The sequence below is a fragment of the Pagrus pagrus genome, assembly GCF_965226575.1.
Source record: "Pagrus pagrus genome assembly, chromosome: 4".
NCBI lineage: Eukaryota > Metazoa > Chordata > Actinopteri > Spariformes > Sparidae > Pagrus > Pagrus pagrus.
Genome location: NC_140188.1, coordinates 9,281,643 through 9,299,594, shown reverse-complemented (window position 1 = coordinate 9,299,594; position 17,952 = coordinate 9,281,643). Strand labels below are relative to the sequence as shown.

The 17,952-nt window shown below is 42.3% G+C and overlaps 1 protein-coding gene across 2 annotated transcripts; it reads right to left on the bottom strand.

Moving 5' to 3' along the window:
- Positions 1–1,495: 1,495 nt before the first annotated feature.
- Positions 1,496–17,270, bottom strand: c2cd3 (C2 domain containing 3 centriole elongation regulator). 2 transcript variants are annotated; one of them, XM_084351464.1, is made up of 33 exons: positions 17,044–17,270; positions 15,863–16,132; positions 15,629–15,786; positions 15,357–15,514; positions 14,694–14,836; positions 14,480–14,612; positions 14,245–14,397; positions 14,010–14,154; positions 13,792–13,892; positions 13,277–13,480; positions 13,064–13,179; positions 12,856–12,974; positions 12,286–12,417; positions 11,743–12,198; positions 11,499–11,650; positions 10,916–11,159; positions 10,496–10,679; positions 10,228–10,411; positions 9,724–9,896; positions 9,500–9,635; positions 8,924–9,192; positions 8,745–8,825; positions 8,051–8,659; positions 7,647–7,967; positions 7,425–7,563; positions 7,265–7,329; positions 6,972–7,177; positions 6,737–6,867; positions 6,502–6,651; positions 6,227–6,411; positions 5,190–5,976; positions 3,811–3,919; positions 1,496–1,751 (listed from the first exon to the last, which is right to left on the bottom strand). In XM_084351464.1, the coding sequence occupies exons 1-33, from the start codon at positions 17,093–17,095 to the stop codon at positions 1,629–1,631; spliced, it is 6,588 nt and encodes a 2,195-aa protein (XP_084207590.1). In that variant the 5' UTR covers positions 17,096–17,270; the 3' UTR covers positions 1,496–1,628. The 2 variants fall into 2 exon arrangements, with proteins under 2 accessions (XP_084207590.1, XP_084207591.1); XM_084351465.1 differs by having other exon boundaries at positions 8,745–8,822.
- Positions 17,271–17,952: the final 682 nt, after the last annotated feature.

The window sequence follows — 17,952 nt, the reverse complement described above, 5'->3', positions numbered from 1 at the left end:
ATTTCCAATTAGTATTTTTTTCATTTTTTGAAGAGAAAAGACTTCTGTCCTCTTCTTTAAAGAGCAGTGCAGTCCGAATGTTTGTTTTGACTTATTATGAAGTAAATGTTGATGCACCATTTAACAGCGAGAGAAACATGACACCGTTGTTGCTATGAACAAACATGAATTGTCTGTCTTTACTTAACATTTTTTGCACTAAGCTGTGTGTTTGTGTGTGTACTTTTTGTACCACTTTGAGGGGACATCAAGTTTCACACATGAAAAGTAACCCCAGTGATGTCATTAAAGGATAAGTACCGTTTTTTACAACCTGGACCTTATTTCTGGCAAAACATATGGTCATTTACTCAGCCAGATAACTTTGGTGTCATTCGGCGTCGTTCGGACGAAATTAGATCCAGTGTAGCGGCGATATATCCATATAATGGGAGAGACGGGGCAGCGACACACAGCCTCTATATAACGCATTATCTGCCACGAAACTAGTTCATTTCATCAATATTTTGTTATGAAATGCTAGCGCTATTAGCCTCTGAGTCCGGGCTCGTCTATTGTCAACATCCGGGGTCTGTAGGCTGATCTACTACCTCTGACCTGGAAGATGTCGTCTCTGAGCTGCGCGCGCACCCGCGACAGCGCGGCTTGTTTACCTGTAGCTGCTACTGCTAGTTTGACCCCGGATGTTGATAACGGACGAGCCCGGACTCAGAGGCTAATAGCGCTAGCATTTCATAACAAAATATTGATGAAATGAACTAGTTTCGTGGCAGATAATGCGTTATATAGAGGCTGTGTGTCGCTGCCCCGTCTCTCCCATTATTTGGATATATCGCCGCTACACTGGATCTAATTTCGTCCGAACGACGCCGAATGACACCAAAGTTATCTGGGTGAGTAAATGATCATATGTTTTGCCAGAAATAAGGTCCAGGTTGTAAAAAACGGTACTTATCCTTTAAGAGTTATCTTAGCTTTGGAATAGATAACATCACGTTTTACTTGGATTTGATGTTTAGAAATGTTGGGACTCATTTTTATGTTGATTAATTGTCCTCATTGTGTATTTCTTGTATCTTGTTTGTATCTTGCGAGTCAATAAAGGGAAAAAAAAGACAATGTTTTTATGGAAAACCTGTTTCAAACTGACTACACGAACCCCATCAATCACATTTTTATGTACCTCAAAATTGTACGTAAGTTAAGTACTTGAGTTAACTGATGATGGCAACATTCCATCACTGGTTACTGTCGACTTCGAGACTAAATTTTTAGTTTTCCTGTTAATGTTTATCGGTTATCGGTCTCCGGGATTACTAATTATGAATTAACATGTAGACCTCGGATGAAAGTTTAACGTTTTGCCTTCCAGGCAGGAATGTGCTGCCAATAAAGCACATGTTCAAACACTCACAACGTAAATCTTAACACAGCCTGAGGCCTGTTCACAGAAACAGGTTCTGTCACACATGCCAAAAAAATACAGAAAAGGGCATTCAAAGATGAAAACAGTTCATATTTATTTATAAAAAAATACAAAATTACATTTAATTTACATGATCTTCTCATGGTCTGAAACCACTGACCTGTACAGATGTGCTCATAAATGTTTACAAGACCGCCACGTACTATTGATTGTCGTCAAAGTGAGCTGCAAATATTTTTGCTATTCTCTCGGTCTCTTTCTTCATGGATGATGGCGACATATTGCGACGCTGTCGAGGAGCTCTGCGATGAGCTGAGTTTCGCTCCTGGAAAGAACAGAACAAAAACACAACTGCAGTGTGAGTAACAAGAAAACTATGAGCCTAATCCCTATTTCATACAAGGATTTAAATATTGTCCTAAGGTACATACATACAAGGCGTGACTTCAAACAAACTAATCAATCAAAGAAATACATTTCATTGTGTGTCTGAGGAGTGTGGTCAAACAAGTCTCCACTCAAACACAGAGCACCTTTCTTTAGCTGATGTTCATGTTAAAGGGAGACTGTTAAACAGGCTTGTCGGGTGCCCGTGTGTACAGCGCTGATACAATCAGGAGATCAGCAACATGAGACTCGCTCAAACCAGTTCTTTAATAGCACCTTCCTGCCCACACAGTCACATCAGCTCCCGCCTCACACTCCAGCAGCTACACGTCTGCCTGTTATCTCCACACCCTCCTGCTGATGTATCCAGATACATCAACGCCGCTGTGACGCAGGAACACTTTTCCATCTCTACAGCTGACTGGGAGTCAGTCTGCTGAACTCTTTGACTCTCTGGACGACTCCAGAGAAATGTGTGTGCAAAATATTAATGTGCCTGCTCAGTTTTACAGAATATCAAATATTAATACTCTCTTTATGTAGTCTGACACAGTTCCTACAGAATAAAAGGTGTGTAATAATACATCCTCAGATTTAGATTTGAGCATTACTAAAATAATCTTATTTAGCTCTTTATAGTAACAGACAAGAATATTATTTGCTTTGTAATCTTGTTTCTATGTTGACAGAGTTGTATCATGTATAGAATATTGTTTTTAATTGATCATGTAAAGTTATTTAATATGTTTGTATTGTGTCATTCATTTCAATAAGCTAAAAAGTCAAAAGTTTTTCTACATATTGATTATGAGTTTCAAAGGAATTTCTGGTCGTATCCAATCACAGGTACCAGCTGCTCTGTCTCGCTTTCTCTTCTCTGCGACAGGAAGCTGACACGTTTCTAAAAATGTGTGATATTCACATAGCCAAGTCTCGTAGTTGTGTTGTACTGTAGCCTTGTTGTAATAATATTTTGATAAAACTTTTCAGTTTTGTGCCCTCAATTATTTTCCATGGCATCAAGCATAGTTTTAAATATCTTTTTCCGACAAACTGTATTCAAATTTAGAAATTCCAGTATCAACAACACAACCACCTTATGAGGTTTAACTCATGAGTCATGAGACATTTCAAAAACAAAACCATGTTAGCAGTCTGGTTAATGTGTAATAAGTTTTGGCTCTGCCTTCCTGTCTGTTGAGGAAGGGGTTATTACTTAAGACAAGTCAATTATATTTGTAAACGGTCAATTTCTTCAGGGTTTTACAATCTGTGCAGCATATGACAACCTCTGTACTTCGACTCTAGATTAGGGTCAAACTCCCCCGAAACTTGAGGAGGTATCTCTCTCGTAACAGCTGTCATGTGAACGGAACAGAACAAAATCTCATTATATCTCAATCTCAATCTCATACTAGAAGGAAGTGGTTTGTTTTTGACACATGAAGCAGCACCGCAGACTTTTGGTTACATCACAACAGTGTCCTTAAACACACCACAGTGGAGGTGACTGATGGGAAACAACACAAACACATAAGTCTCTTGATCTTAAGACTGCTCACACCACTTTGTCACCTCCTTTCCCAGAGTTTAAGTATACGGACTGAACGTATAAAGAAAATGTGACAGAGACTAAACGTGTTGCCACATTAACACTACAACAGAGACTGAATGAAGATAGATGACATGTTGACATTGCAGTGTCAACAATGGATGGACCAATGAACACCAGATGTACTCATCATCCTATGTCTGTTTGTGTACAAATTACACAATAGTGGGTGCGCCTCAACCTGCTAATGTTGCATGAATAAGAGTACAATTATGCTGAACTTAAGTCGGTACACTGTTGTTAAGCATAAAGTGACATGTTATAATAACACCCTGCTTTCCATGGCAGCTAGGTCTGGATAAATCGACTCTGTTTAATGTCTTATTGGTCAAAAAAACTCTAAAATATACCAAGAGTTGTAATTAAAACCAAGATATTCACTCACCGGTTCATTGGTCGACTGGGAGAAAGTAGGAGCCAATCGTATGGCTCTCATGGACGCCTCCAGTTGGTGAGAGGGGAGGAAGAAATTAGGGACATCCACAGGCACGGAGCTTCATGTTTGAATGTTAAAGACATAATTAAATACAGTACGATGGTACTCTACAGGCCAGTTAGGATCAAAGATTCAAGAGCTGAAGCTTGTAAATGCCAGAAAGGATACTTAAAAGTCATCTAATAACATGAATGTGACAAAAAAAGACAGTATTTATGATTTTTTAATCACCCCGAGCATATTTATGTCTTTCCACTGACTTCACATGCCTGGAGCATCATAAATTCACCTCATGTTCACACCTTTACACTGTACAGTTTCAAACTACATCACTGCAACCAGTGACAGAGGGTGGCTGCCTGCATCTGTTCATGTGATTATACGTAAATGTGCATCAAAGACACAAAACTCCCTTCTGCTATCCGTGCACACCTGGGCTCACCTAGCCTTAACAACCCACATGGAGGCCGGTTGGATCAACGACCCTAAAGGGGCCCCAACAACTCTGAAACTCACAGCTCACATGTGTCCTTATCGACTCTGTAACATCACGCCCACAAAGAGTTTAAAAGCCTGCCAACTGCCTCCCAGTTAGTCAGAACTGAGGTGAAACATTCTCAAGAAACTGAATCAAGTCCAGTTGCCTACGATACGACAATAAAAAACTTGTCACCTCTTTTTTTGTGTTTTTTTAGATATCTTATAGTGCCAGGGTTTTTGCAGGAGCATCTTGTTGCACCCTGGGCTTGGTGCCACCTCAGATGATTACGATTGGTTTAAAGAAATACAAACAATCCACAGCGTTTTTTGTTTTTTTTACCTTAAAACAAATGATAATGAGTGCAGCCAGACATCTCTACAGCACAGTGTGTTACTGTGCATGAGGAACAACAAGGAAGAGACGGAGCATATGCAAATCTATTCACCCAGCTAGAGACTAGGAGTGCATTGTCCCTTATCAGAAGCCAACAGCCAAAAGGAACCCAATTACTGTCTCCAAGTTCATGTGTATTTTACTTAAATACTGACATTTAACAAATATATCACTATCAAATACACTCAGGTTACAACTACCAAAAACATATAGTCTGATACAACTGTCCTGTGATAAATTCCACCTTCATGACTGTTATTATGTTCAGTTTTTGTTGAAACTGCTCTTAAGAGGTCCCCATTAGTTTGTCAGGACACTCAAAGCTCAGTCAGCAAGTTTTGTCATGAATCTTTGACCTGACGTGGCCTTCCTGAGCACATAATAACAGTAAAAACTGATTTGAGAGCAAGAAAGACAAATACAAGAAAAAACAACAAATACGGATCAAGGATACGGTTGGAGTGTGGCATCTTGATTCTCCAGGGAGCATGAAGCATCATGGGTTTCGGTGACATGCTGTGATGTGAGCGATGACTCTTCGTCACCTGACCCTTCGTCACCTGACCCTTCGTCACCTGACCCCTCGTTGGAGCTCTTGGCTTCTTTTTCTTGTCTCTCATCTGCAGTTTGTATCGTCCGTTCATCATCTCTGTCTGTGTCTGAAGTATCGTCTGCTGATCCACTGAAACTGTCACTTTCCTCTCCGCTGCCGCATTCATGTTTCCCACAACAGTCATGAGGCTGCAGGTTTGACGTCTGCCTCTTCTCCTCCTCGTCTTGGCTCAGATCCGGCTCCTCTGGCACCTCCATGCTCTCCAGAGAACCAAAGTCAGGGTCTGACAGGACGCTGGTCCAAGGACTGGTTTTATCTGTAAAAGATGTCACCTCATTCAGAGGCCTCGGCTTCACCACAACCTCCTCGTACTCTTCATCTTCCTCTTCTTCATCTTCCTCTTCCTCGCCCTGTCTGCCACCTGTCCCATCTTCATCTTCATCCTTAGACTCAGTAACCTTGTAGTTTCCGCTCTCCTTTTCTACCTCAGGCTCAGAGTCTGTGTCTTCGGACATTTTTTGAAGTAGCGAGGGCAGAGGAATCTCTTCTTCTTGGGAAGAATTTGAAGCTCCGTGTAGACTGGTGATACTCTCAGGGTTAGTTTGAAGGTTGTTGTCTCCAACAGGGGAAGATGTTGAGCTGCTCGGTGGATTTGAGAGGATCGTTTCTAGCTGGTGTTCTCGCAGACCTGTTGAAGTGGACAGTGAAGATCAGGCTTATTTTTTATCTTACTATCGTTGTTTGTCATCAAATGTTTTTCAGAACTACTTTTCCGTATTCATTTTCTTGAGTGAGCTTTTAATGGTAAAAATGTTGGACCTTTTTCAAAAAAAATTAAATGCTAAAATTATGTATTTATTAAAGATTATTGATGGAAAAATGCTGCATTTGCCACTTCTTGGCTGGTAATTTCAGACCCACTAAGGGGATCCTCTCACCTGTGATGATGTTGTTGACTTCTCCAACTAACTGGTTGGACTTTAGAAGAAGCTGACATGAGTCTGTGTCCCTGGGCTCCTCACGCCCGATGTGACAGTCCTGCTCACTCATGGGCGGGAATGTGGGAGTCGAAAGCTTTCGACTGAAGTATCTCTGGATGTTGTCGAGCTCACTTAGTTTTCTCCTGTAAAAATAAAGAGTCGTAGTCAAAGCTCAGGTTTTAAAACAAGGAAACAAAGCAGTGGTGTTGGGCTGTCCATCTGAGGAATGATACCTGAGTGCTGAGAAGAGGAAGGAGCTGGATGGATTGATGTCGGCGGCACTGCTGCTACAGGCAGAATTAGCTGCAGTTTGCTCCTGCAGACTCTGATGGTAAAGACGTACTTTGTCCATGTGTTCAAAATGGCGATCACTCTCACTGAACCTGAACAGTTGTAAAGACGATGAATCAATGCAATGAAAGACAGACTGTGGAAGCTTATTTTAAAATGTGTAATTGTTCTTCAAACCTTTCAGAGAACAGCCTCTCCCTGTGGTCAGGTGACGAGATCTTCTGCTCGGGGTATCGGCTGATGTGAGAGGGGAAGCTGCTGTATGTGGCTGTGGTATGATAGCTGACAGGGAGAGCCTTGAATGCACCCTGTTAATAAAACACAAGTTTAGTTTAGTCTCATCATATTTTGACATTTATGTTTTATAATAAATATTAAAAGGCACATTGTGTGTATATATACTTTCTCTCACCGATGAGTTATTAGCAGCTTCTTCATTCACAGTTTTTCTCTGACCTCGGAGCTCTTGGACCCCCTTCAGTGGAGTGACAGACACTTTGAGCTGACCGTGACACTGACCACTGAAGTCTGTGATGTTGTACCAACCACACACCGACGGGAACCCACAGAGTAAGGGGGACAGGTCTACAGAGGCAAATCCAATCACCCTCTCCATTTCTATGGAAGTCAAACAACCCAAAAGTGAATTAATATATCAAACAAATCAATGTAACATAAATCACGAACTGAAGCTGCTTCCTGTACCTCCTTTGTGCCAGACTTTGAACACGAGAGATTGTTGTGGATCAACCAGGAGCTGATTTGAAAGCCTGTGAATGTTAAACAAATCATTAGCCTGATATTTAATAGTGATTGTTTGAGTGTAACACAAAAAGTTGAGGTAATGACTGTGATGTAACTGGACCTGCACTCTTGTTGATGATCCCACACGGGGCAGTCAGTGTTGGCTACGACAGCTGTGGACGCTGGTTCAGCAGAGTCAGCAGTGACGTACGAAACACAGCAGCATGGGGAAGCCTCACTGCGCTCTGCTAGAGGACAGCCTGCCAGAGACACACAACGCACACATCATTTTTATCGATATGTTCTTTGTCATGTGAAAGAAGGTTATATTACAGGAGCTCACCTTTCAGATTGAGGTGCATAGCCCGGTCCACTGCAACCGTCACAGGGAAAGATTCATCCATGCTCATTTCTGTGTGATGCACAGACGTGATGTCTGGAGTTTGTCTGGAGGATTTATTCTTGCTTTTTTTCGGTGAAACGGGCAGAGGCGCTGCTTCTTCAGCCTCTTCTGATGAGAAGTCCACCTGGTTGTCCGAGTCCACCTGGGAGTCAGGTCCAGCAGAGACCTCCGCAGGGAGGTAACCCGCTGTCAGGGTGATGTGTACCCTGAGAGCAGCTCCTTGTAGATCTGCTGCTGAGCGTCTGAACAGCGGATACACTCCTGTAAAACCATAAAACTGTGATAACACTCATATACAGCCAACAATAATCAGTTCAATTATGACGAAATCAATCACGCCTTACCGCTGAGAGTGAGCTTCTGCTCAGGTGTCTTTGCAAGAGAGGACAGATCAACAAACGCTGAACCCACCAGCCGGTCTGTGTCTGTGGGCCTTCTGGTTTTGTCCTTTTTAAAGGCGACCCACACCTGAACCTCCAGCTTTTCCTCTCGGAGATACCACATCAACGGCTGAGTGCTCCTCAGCTCCACAGTTCTACTTCCCTGGAAAGACACAGAGCCCTGGCCTTCCTCCCCACCCTCCTCAACAGTGGGGTGTTTCATCTGCGAGCAGAAAGCCTCCTGGTCGTAGAACTTGTACCTGAAGTAGCAGTAAGTGGAGCGCTGTAGCTCACTGAGGCCTGGCAGAAGCAAGCAGTGGACCGGTATCCACACTCTTGGCATTGAAAAAGTCAAAGACATCTTTCTCATGCTGCCTGCCCAGGCGTCTTCATCATCTTGCACTTCATACTGGGCTATTTCCCAGCCCACACCCTGAGCAGCTTTAATGACTCTTTCCCTGTCTGAGTGGTGGGCGAAGTTGACGGAGATTTCGAGGCCTCCGACCAAGATGTGCTGATTCTGAGAAGAACTTGTTTCCCTCGGCATATACACTCCAAACCAGCCAGAAATACCTTTATGTTTGGAAGAAGAAACACAATGACTGTGTGCAAATCAGAAAATCTATCTGGTCCAGAGGTCACAAAGAGTGCAGCATACCTGTTCTTTTATGGACGAGATCAGCCAGCGGTATTTTCACTGTGCCCAACATCACGTCTTTAGGCTTATGAGTGATCACTGCTGCAACAAATAGCGCAATGATAGTATAATGAATAAATCTGATTTAATAACATTTTCATGTAATTGTGATCAATAAAACAAAATAGGCTTTCTTAAACCTTTGCGACTGTCTCTGTTCCAGACAGTGAAGACAGCCGACGCCTCCTCCAGCTGCTCAGCCAGGGCACAGGTTTCTCCGCTGCTCCTCTGAACCAGCAGATCACAGGACACCTCCACGTGGTGATCGAAGTCCGGGGAGAAGGTCCTGGCAGCGACACGGGTGCTCCTTCTTTCACTCTCAGGCAGGAAGGAGAGCTGGATGGTGATGTAGGCATTCACTCCCACACTGGCAAAGTAGCTGAATCTTTCATCTTGTTCAGATACGAGCCTGGAACAGAGAGGCAGAAGCACAATAGCAAACTGGAGACACTGGTGCAGTATCTATAATTATGTACAAGGTAGTAATGAGCCAGTACTGTGAGCGTGCAGCAAGTTCTCTTTCAACACAAGCAGTCCTTGCTACTAAACATTTAAGGAGCACAAGCAGAATATGTTTAGGAGCACCACTTAAATCAATATCCATGCCACACATTCATATTTTGTTTATTTTTAATATCAACCAGTCAACCCATCCCTCCTTGGTGGAGGTGATACAAACACAGAAAGCTCTCCAGAGGACAGCAGTGGTCATGTACCTTGCCGCGGCCTGCAGACCTGATGCTCTGTGCACCTGAACCACAAGTGTCACAACACGAGAGGCAGCTCCTTTACCGGTCCGCCCTTCAGGTCTCACTGGTCGGTGCTTGTACCGAATGCACACATCAAGAAGACCTAAGAAACGCATCAGATCAGTCACCACATTTAAGAAACTAAATGCTTTAGTGCAGTATTATATTTACATTACTGTGTGTCTATGTACCTGAGGGCTGAGGCTGATGTCCTGTGGGACTTTCCATCCTGGGAATCAGAGGCAGGGAGAACATTTGAGCCTCGTTAGGATGCTGTCTCTGCATGGTGACCATGGCACACAGTTTGGACAACGGCAGCATTCCTTTGGCCACAAGTTGGTCTCGAACATTTGGATAATAATATCTGCAGAGACATAAAAATCCTTCATATGAATCAGTACGTATTAAGCTTTATGGACATGCAATCAAAAAATAAAATCACATCAAGCAGGTACGTTATAGATGTGTACATGTATGATGAGGCATCGCTGTACATTTAGACACAAAGTAATGCTGTTTATGTTCTTTCATTTACAAGAAAGCAAGGTTGAGACCAGAAGCAACTTTGTTTGGCGACAAAAACACAAATTTGGGACTGCCGATGTAACTACGGAGCCTCCTCATGTAGGAAATGTGAAACTTGAAATCTAAGGACAACATTCTGGCTGTAATGAATGTATGTCACGAGCACAAACCTGCACCACACTTCGAACTGGACACCCCCTCCACTGCTTAGGCCTTGACTTGAAAGAGAGCTGAGCAGCAGCCTCTGAACAGGAACTCCGTCAGGAGCCAGAAGCACATGAGTCTCAGTGTGGCCAAACATCGGGTCGGGGACACACAGAGTCGTGGTGGTACGAAACAGCTTGAGATTCACGCCTGTTGGAGGTGAGATACGAGTCAGAGTGAAGCTGAGGGAAGAAAAACTTTTAGGTTGAAGTTTTATACATTAAATGGCCTTACTACTCTCTATGAGGCTTTGGTCCACTTTTGTAGCAGGGTCGGCCTCCTGACAGGGGAAATTGTACTGGACGTAGCAGTCAGCCTCACCCCAGACTGTGGACTGCAGAGGTGTTAGACCATTTACTTTCTCCACCCTTATCACAAACAGATGCTCTCTCATAATTTCCTCTTGTGCAGCAGTCGCCTGAGGGAGAAACGAAAGGGTCAAAGTAGGTCAGGGGGACAAAGATTAAGCATATGTTTAATAATGTAGATATAATTTTTTTACGTTACAGTAACTGTGCATCAGCATAACATCTGATGAATTTCCTGGTGAACTTTTCAGTAAACAGCTTTAGAATGAGCTGTCTACCTGCAATTACTTGTTTGACAAGATGACACAGAAATGCTTCAATTATAATGTACACATTGAACACAGACCTTTGGGTGTAAACTTGGCTGGTGATCAAGCAGATGAACAGGTCTCACAAGAGGAGATAAAGAGTCGTATTCCTCATCTCTTGTGTGCTGGAGGGAAATTATCTGTTCTGATCGGCCCATAGCCAAAACGACCCTGAGATTTCCTTTACAGCTACCTGAGAACACGTCGATGACTGGCATGTAGCAGTCCACCCCTAAAACAGGGTACTGCGCCTGGAGAAGAAGGTGGGTGATCTTTGGATCCCTGGAGAGGAAAAAACAAGAGGAGTTGTGTGCAGTGCAATTGGTGGTGGAAAATTGCCAGTGTTTTATTTTAAGAAAGTATTTCAAGAAGTAGGTGCAGTAGATCATGGGTTTATGTGTGACCTTAACAACATTTTCTATTTGGAGGAGGTGTACAATAGTGCCACCCAGAGGCAGGTTAAATAAAAGAGTTGTGTTGTGTCTTTAACGGATTCACTGACTCCCTGTTTCAGCTCTAATTTCACCACAACAGCTACCATCCCACCATGTCAGTTCCCTCCTAAACAAGACTTTTTTAACTGAATTCTGTTCAGAGGATCCATTTTCTTCCATGACTTGCCTAAATGACATGTAGAACTGGTGAAGAGGTAATTTCACGAGGCCGAGGAGTCGATCCTGCCCTGAACTTCCTGTCTTCTGCCACACCTCGATCACCATCATATTATTCTTCATTCGCTCCAGCAGCTTAGCTGTTAAGGCAACAGGGGTCACCTGAGACAAAGGATGGAGAAAATGCTTAATATTTGCTCCTTTGTAACCTCATTTAAAAATGTTAGATATGGTTCGAAGACTTGATCTCTAACCTGGACAAAGTTGAAAGAAGGATTAGCCTGACCCCAGCTGACGACAGATCTTGCCATCTCATCGCACCAGAAGAGTTTACAGTTCAAGTACACGTTTGGAGCCTGCATGGGCCCACAGCTGAAGTTCTTTCCATCTGGCACCATGAGTAAGGTGTGCAGCAGGACCTCAGGGTCCTCCTCCACCTGCTGCCTTGATTTATGAGGAGATGTGAGGATACCGGGGCGGGGAGACAGTTCTCTAGAGGGTCTCTGAGGACTCCAAACATTTGGCCTGGAATCTTCAAAATATCCAGCTGGTATCTCCTCACTGCCAACGTCAGCATGCTGAGATCTGGGACTGGTCTCTCTCCCTGGGCTGGGAGCAGTGTGTGAAGGCGATGTGTCTCTATGAGCCAGCTTGCTTTTACTTCTTTCGGAGGAGAAATCTCTGTTGCCTGTAGCAAGTCCTAGTGCCACCTGAAAAACAAAACAATATTACTTCTATGACCGTCACTTGGATAACACATATCAGGCTTGCAAACATTAAAAAACAAACAGTCTTGCCTTGAGAGGTCCAATTTCCTGAGTTTCAGTGTTTCCTTCCAGGCTCTGTACAGGTAAGATGACAGATTGACTCAGCTGCTTGCTCAGGAGCAGACGGCGCAGTGGATGAACGGCCTTACCAATGAGAACAGGCTGCAACAAGAGAAGTGGAAGTCATTTTTCTTTGAGCTGAAGTGAATAACGTATTCCGATTATTTTAACAGATATTACAATTGTTATATGATTGATTCTTACTCAGAATTATAATTTTTGCCTCACCATTTTCATTTTCACTGAAAAAACTATTAAAATCATGATGATGTGACATTTGTTGGGGTGTGTCACAAACAAACATGTTTTCTTACATCTGGAGAAGAAGATCTGTAGGCCAGGGAATCTCTGCAGCACTACAGTATTTCATTAGATATTGCACCTTGCCATATTGCAATTTCGATAATATTTTGATTAACCAGAACAACTTATATTGCATCAAGTAAATTTAGGTAGATCTAAACATACACCACTGTCAAAGAATACAGTCAATACCCAGTATTAGTCATTTTAACCCATGTTTAGCCCAAAGCCACTTACTTTCTTCTGGTCACTCTTTCGAGCGTAAATCTTGAAAGTCAGTTCAGTTGCCCACCACTGTTTAACTGCTGCCGTGCTGAGGTGGACAGGAAACACAGACTGCTGGTGGAACTTCACCACTAAAAAACACAAGAGTGCATGTGAGATAAACCGAAGCCTGTCAGAAACAGAGTCATTCGCTCAGTTAGGTTCCTCTGACAGGTTGTACCTCCTCCTGCGACTTTACTGGTGGCAGCTCTGGTCACCTCCCCGTCTCCACCCTTATTATGATCATGTCGACTGGAAGTGGCAGCCACTGGGAACACGTACTCGATAAAATATGTGCTAATGAAAAAGACAGGAGATATCACAGCCTTTTATTACTCATACAGACAATGTTATTTTAAAATGAGATTGAAATAATATTAAATGTTTCGCCTACCACTTCTTGTTGGTTAATGGTCGAGGAGGTTTCCCTTTAGTAGAGGCCTTTCCAGGGGTGGTGGTTGTGCTGCCTTTAGGTACGGTCAGGGAGTCGATGGTGACTCTCGCCAGCCGGATCATACTCAGCAAAGTCAACTGCTCTGCACTCAGGTCAGGAGGAACACCACCAGCATCTGCAGGCCGCTGAGGCTCTGGATTTGGACTACACACAGTGAAAATATGGTGAATAATTAGGACAGTAGCGAAGATTTTTTTATGTACATTTATTCTGTTTGAGTCCAGTACATTAGGCTACACTAATATAAGTATTATACTACAGTATTAGCAGAATTAGATTCTAGTGGTGGAAGCATGTGATTGTTTTTTTGTTTTTTTAAATGGCTTCCTTTGAAGGTGAATGAATAATACAAATGGATGGCACACCCACCCAACCCCCGCCTGATCGTCTGAGAGGAGCCTGTTGCTGTTTACTGTCTCATCACCATGGCTTAAGGAGTGTGTAACGGTCCTTACCCTCCACTAATCTTGGGTGCAGACTGTGTCGGCTGTTTTGTACTCGAAGACACCGTTGCTTGACCCTCGGCCTCAGTGTCATTTGACGTGATATCTGACATCTGAAAGAAAGAAATACTTTTAAAACCCCTCTGCAAGAAAATCTAGTATACCGACTCTGATATTACGCATAAAAAACATGCTTTTCCCTGACAATTAAGAGAAAATCATCTACTTACAGGAGTTTTGTAGAACAAATTTTCCAGTAAGCTCTGATCATATTGTGGATCACTGAGGTCACTATCCCCACACACGCTGCTGTGGCCAGACAGAGATTCAGGTAACGAGATCTCTCCATCCCAGAGAGGCAGAGATGTGTTCAAGCTGAATAAGAAAAAAAAAAGAGTAAAAATCTTGGGGGGAAAGCTGCTTACATTTTCTGTCACTTTTGAAAGTAAACGTGCACATAGTTACCTGCCAAGGAGCAGATCCACAGCTCTGCGGTCCATGTCAGTAGGACAGTCTAAGCTGCTGTCTGAGATAATGACAACATCATCAGAGTGCTTGAGGGCTGAATCAGCATGAAGAATGTTTTGAAGAAACATCCCAGGGGGAGAAGACATGGGCCTGCAGACACGGTAATAAAGTATTACACAGTGTGCTTTATAAGATGACAGAAAACATTTTTACAAATTTATGAAACGCTGACTTGGAAGCTGGCAGGATGTTATCCTTCGGGAGAGGCAGAGGAGTGTCTTTCAGAGCTGGAGCAGAATCCACGTCGCATTTCAAGGCTGATACCACCATAGCGTCTCTCAGCTTGTTTCCACGCTCTAGAATAACTGAGATAAGAGAAGGTGTTGGAAGAAACAGTCAGATTTGTGCGCTTGTGGTTATGATGTGTGGTGTTGCTGCAAACCAACCTGAGAGGATATCATTGGTTGTTTGGCCACAAGGCTCCTGGCTTGAAGGATTCAGAGCCGTTTGACTGTTCTTTGGCATCTGATTCTCCAGTGACCCTTCTTTCATTTTCTGGACATTTTGGAAATATAAATGGTCTTTCCCTCTGAAAATATGACAACAATATATACATTAAGTCTATTAAGCTCAGAGTTAAACTTAAGACCTATTAAAACAGGACACAGACATTTAATCATATACAATAATAATAATCGTATATCGCTGTTCTAAATAGCATTTTTAGGGTTTTGAAGCTTGAGTGAGATATATTTGTTAATATTTGAAGCATCAGTGCAGTCTGGTGGGGGTAGGGGGATGGGTGCGCATCAAGCTATGAAACTTGTGGTCATTATTTATCTATATACTTTGCTATAATTGTAATCATGAGACGAAGATTAAAGATATCAGCCACTGTTCCCTCACTGTTTTTATTTGTGCAGGTTTTGGGACTATTTAAACACCACTGAGGATCTTATTTTCTCACTCTCTATCAGTCTTTTGCCTCCTTGTCGGTGCAGCCAAACAATTGTCTTCCGTCCTTCAAACACTAATTTGTACATGGGTTAACACGACAAAGCTGCAAAGCATTCGGGTCAGCCTTACAATGAACAGAAAGAACTTCAAACCTTGGTGTGTTTCCACTGCTGCTCCCAGCTGAGAGCGATCTGGGCTGTGAGGGAACAGTCAGTGTGTTGACCTGCGGCACCTCGATGCTGATATCTGTGGTGGGGAGCGAGCTGCTGCTGTCATAGGCTTCTGTCAGAGCCTCCAAATTAAGGGAAATCTGAGGGGAAAAAGAAAACGCTAAGAGTTCATGTCATTTACTACTGCATGTTAAAGGGTGTTCAATATAAATGTTAACTATCTATGGCAGTTTCAGTGGTTTGTTTCCACTCACCTGTAACTCTCCCAGCTTCTCAGAAGTCGGAGATACGAGTGTGTAAAATCCGCTGATGGGGTGTGACAGAGAGAGACGAGAGATGCCCGTAACCTGAGCCCGTGCAATCGGCAAATGATCCGGTTTTGTCAGAACTTCCAGCACCAGAGAGCCCATATCTGTTCATCACTGACAGGTTAGTGTTTGATTTTTAACAGAGAGCAAATTCAAGAGTATTAAAGCCTTCTTAGTTACCAGTAAGATATGAGGTGAACTGCTTCGGCCCACAGCGGATGGGGAAGCGAGCTGTGGTCTTGATATTCTTCTGAGACAGCTGCGATGCATCTCTCGGAAAGAAGTGTGTCCCGTTGGAGGACTCTCCCCACCACCGCAGCCTGACGAATGTTGCAGACGGAGGCTTGTGAACCGTCCATAATACCCGGCTTATTGTCACCTGTAGGAAGCATCGTAGCTGGCCCTCGACCAGAGGAGGGAGGCTGGTGGAGGGGGACACATCGCTGGGGACTGCAACGAGTTATTTTGATTACAGCAATGTTGACACAAACAATGTTACCATATGATGAGATGTATAAAAGTTGTATTTGCTGCAGGTTTTAGCTTGATATTGTCCAGTCTAACAGACATATGATGTACTGTTGTTCACTTTCACAATATCATCATGGCATGAAAAGAAATTTAGCATCAATTTAAAGGAGAAGAAGAAGAAGAAGTTTTGAAGAATATTTACAATAGTAATGAGGTAATAGTACAAACCCAGATTATTTTTTCCATAACTGAATAAACAAGCTGTTCTTAGAGGAAACTGTTTGAAGCTAGAAAGGTGGCAGGGTCCGCCAAATATAAACAAAGTCTAACAGTATGAAATTGTGTTGTTGTTTAAGGTCAGTTTGTTTATTCAGGTTATTCAGTCATTAAAATTTAGTTTGTTTAGTCATAGAAATCAGTCAATGAAGATCTTTCTTTTCTGATTTAATTTCTTACCCTAAACTACAGAGTGATCCTTTAACCAGCTACCTTATAAGGTGATGAACAGATCATCATCAATAATTATGATTCAGCACAATGTGTACATTTACTTTTGGCATTTTAAGTATATTTTGATGCTAATTCTTAGATACACTTTTGAATGCAGGATCTGTATTTGTAACGTTAACAGAGTAGGTTATTCATATTTAAGTAAGATGTACTTCCTCCATTACTGGTTACAAGTTAATAAACACACACTTATGAATGGCCAACACGAAAAACATCACAAGCAACACACGCAAAACAGCAACCAAGTGAAAGTAAAAACTTAGCATAACATTAGCAACTGAGCGACTGAGCTAATGTACTCGGCTAGCCTGAAAGTGACAGCTGACGCTAACTTAACGTAGCTGTGTTGTTAGCAGGTGGCTAAGCTAACAACAGTTTACCTTTGCTCTTGCTGCTTCCAGCTCTGACGCTCCTCTGTTTTCTGCTCTTCATCCCTCGGCTCAGTAAATACAGAAGATGAGTGGCAGCCTGGCCGAAGCAGGAGCTGAACTGTGGGCAGACATGATCTCTATCACCATCCGGCTAACTAATAATCCGTTTAACAGAGCAGCGCACACACATCAACACACACACATACAAACGGCACCGCGCAAAACTGTTCCCGAGCAACAAAGTCCCAACGTCCCGCCTCCGCTGCCGCTGCTGGGCACAGAGGCATGCTGGGAAATTGAGTTCATTTTGACACTGTGTTTAAAAAGTCGTTTTATGTCACTTTATAGTTGTAATATCATATAATATAATGTCATATACTATATAATGATACTTTACATACTTTTTTATGAGTATTTTCATACTGTTGTTCTGCTACTTTTGCCAGTAAAACATATGAGTACTTCCATTACATTACTGAATGACCACTATTCATAACAACCTGTATTTACAGCTTTATCTCATAAATGAATTAGCAAATAGTCCATAAAATATAACCTCTAATCTCTCAAATAATAAGAAGAATATGTGAGAATTCATTTATAATCATAATACAATGGTCATTGTTGTACATAATTTAATGCTTGGTTTATAAATTACCATAATTTAATATATAATAATTCATAGTGATCATTTATAATTGAAGTAACAATTATCACCCATGCATTTTAACTTTAGGTTTTGAGTTATACATTTTATGGCACATTTTTGGCTCCTCACTCGGCAATTATTTTTTATCAAATGGATTTATATGACATATTGCAAAGGGGAATAAAGGAGCAATAAAATGAAACAATAAAAACAATGAAAAAAGTCAAAAAACATAAGTGCGATGCCTTTAATGCAACCAAAAATGTATT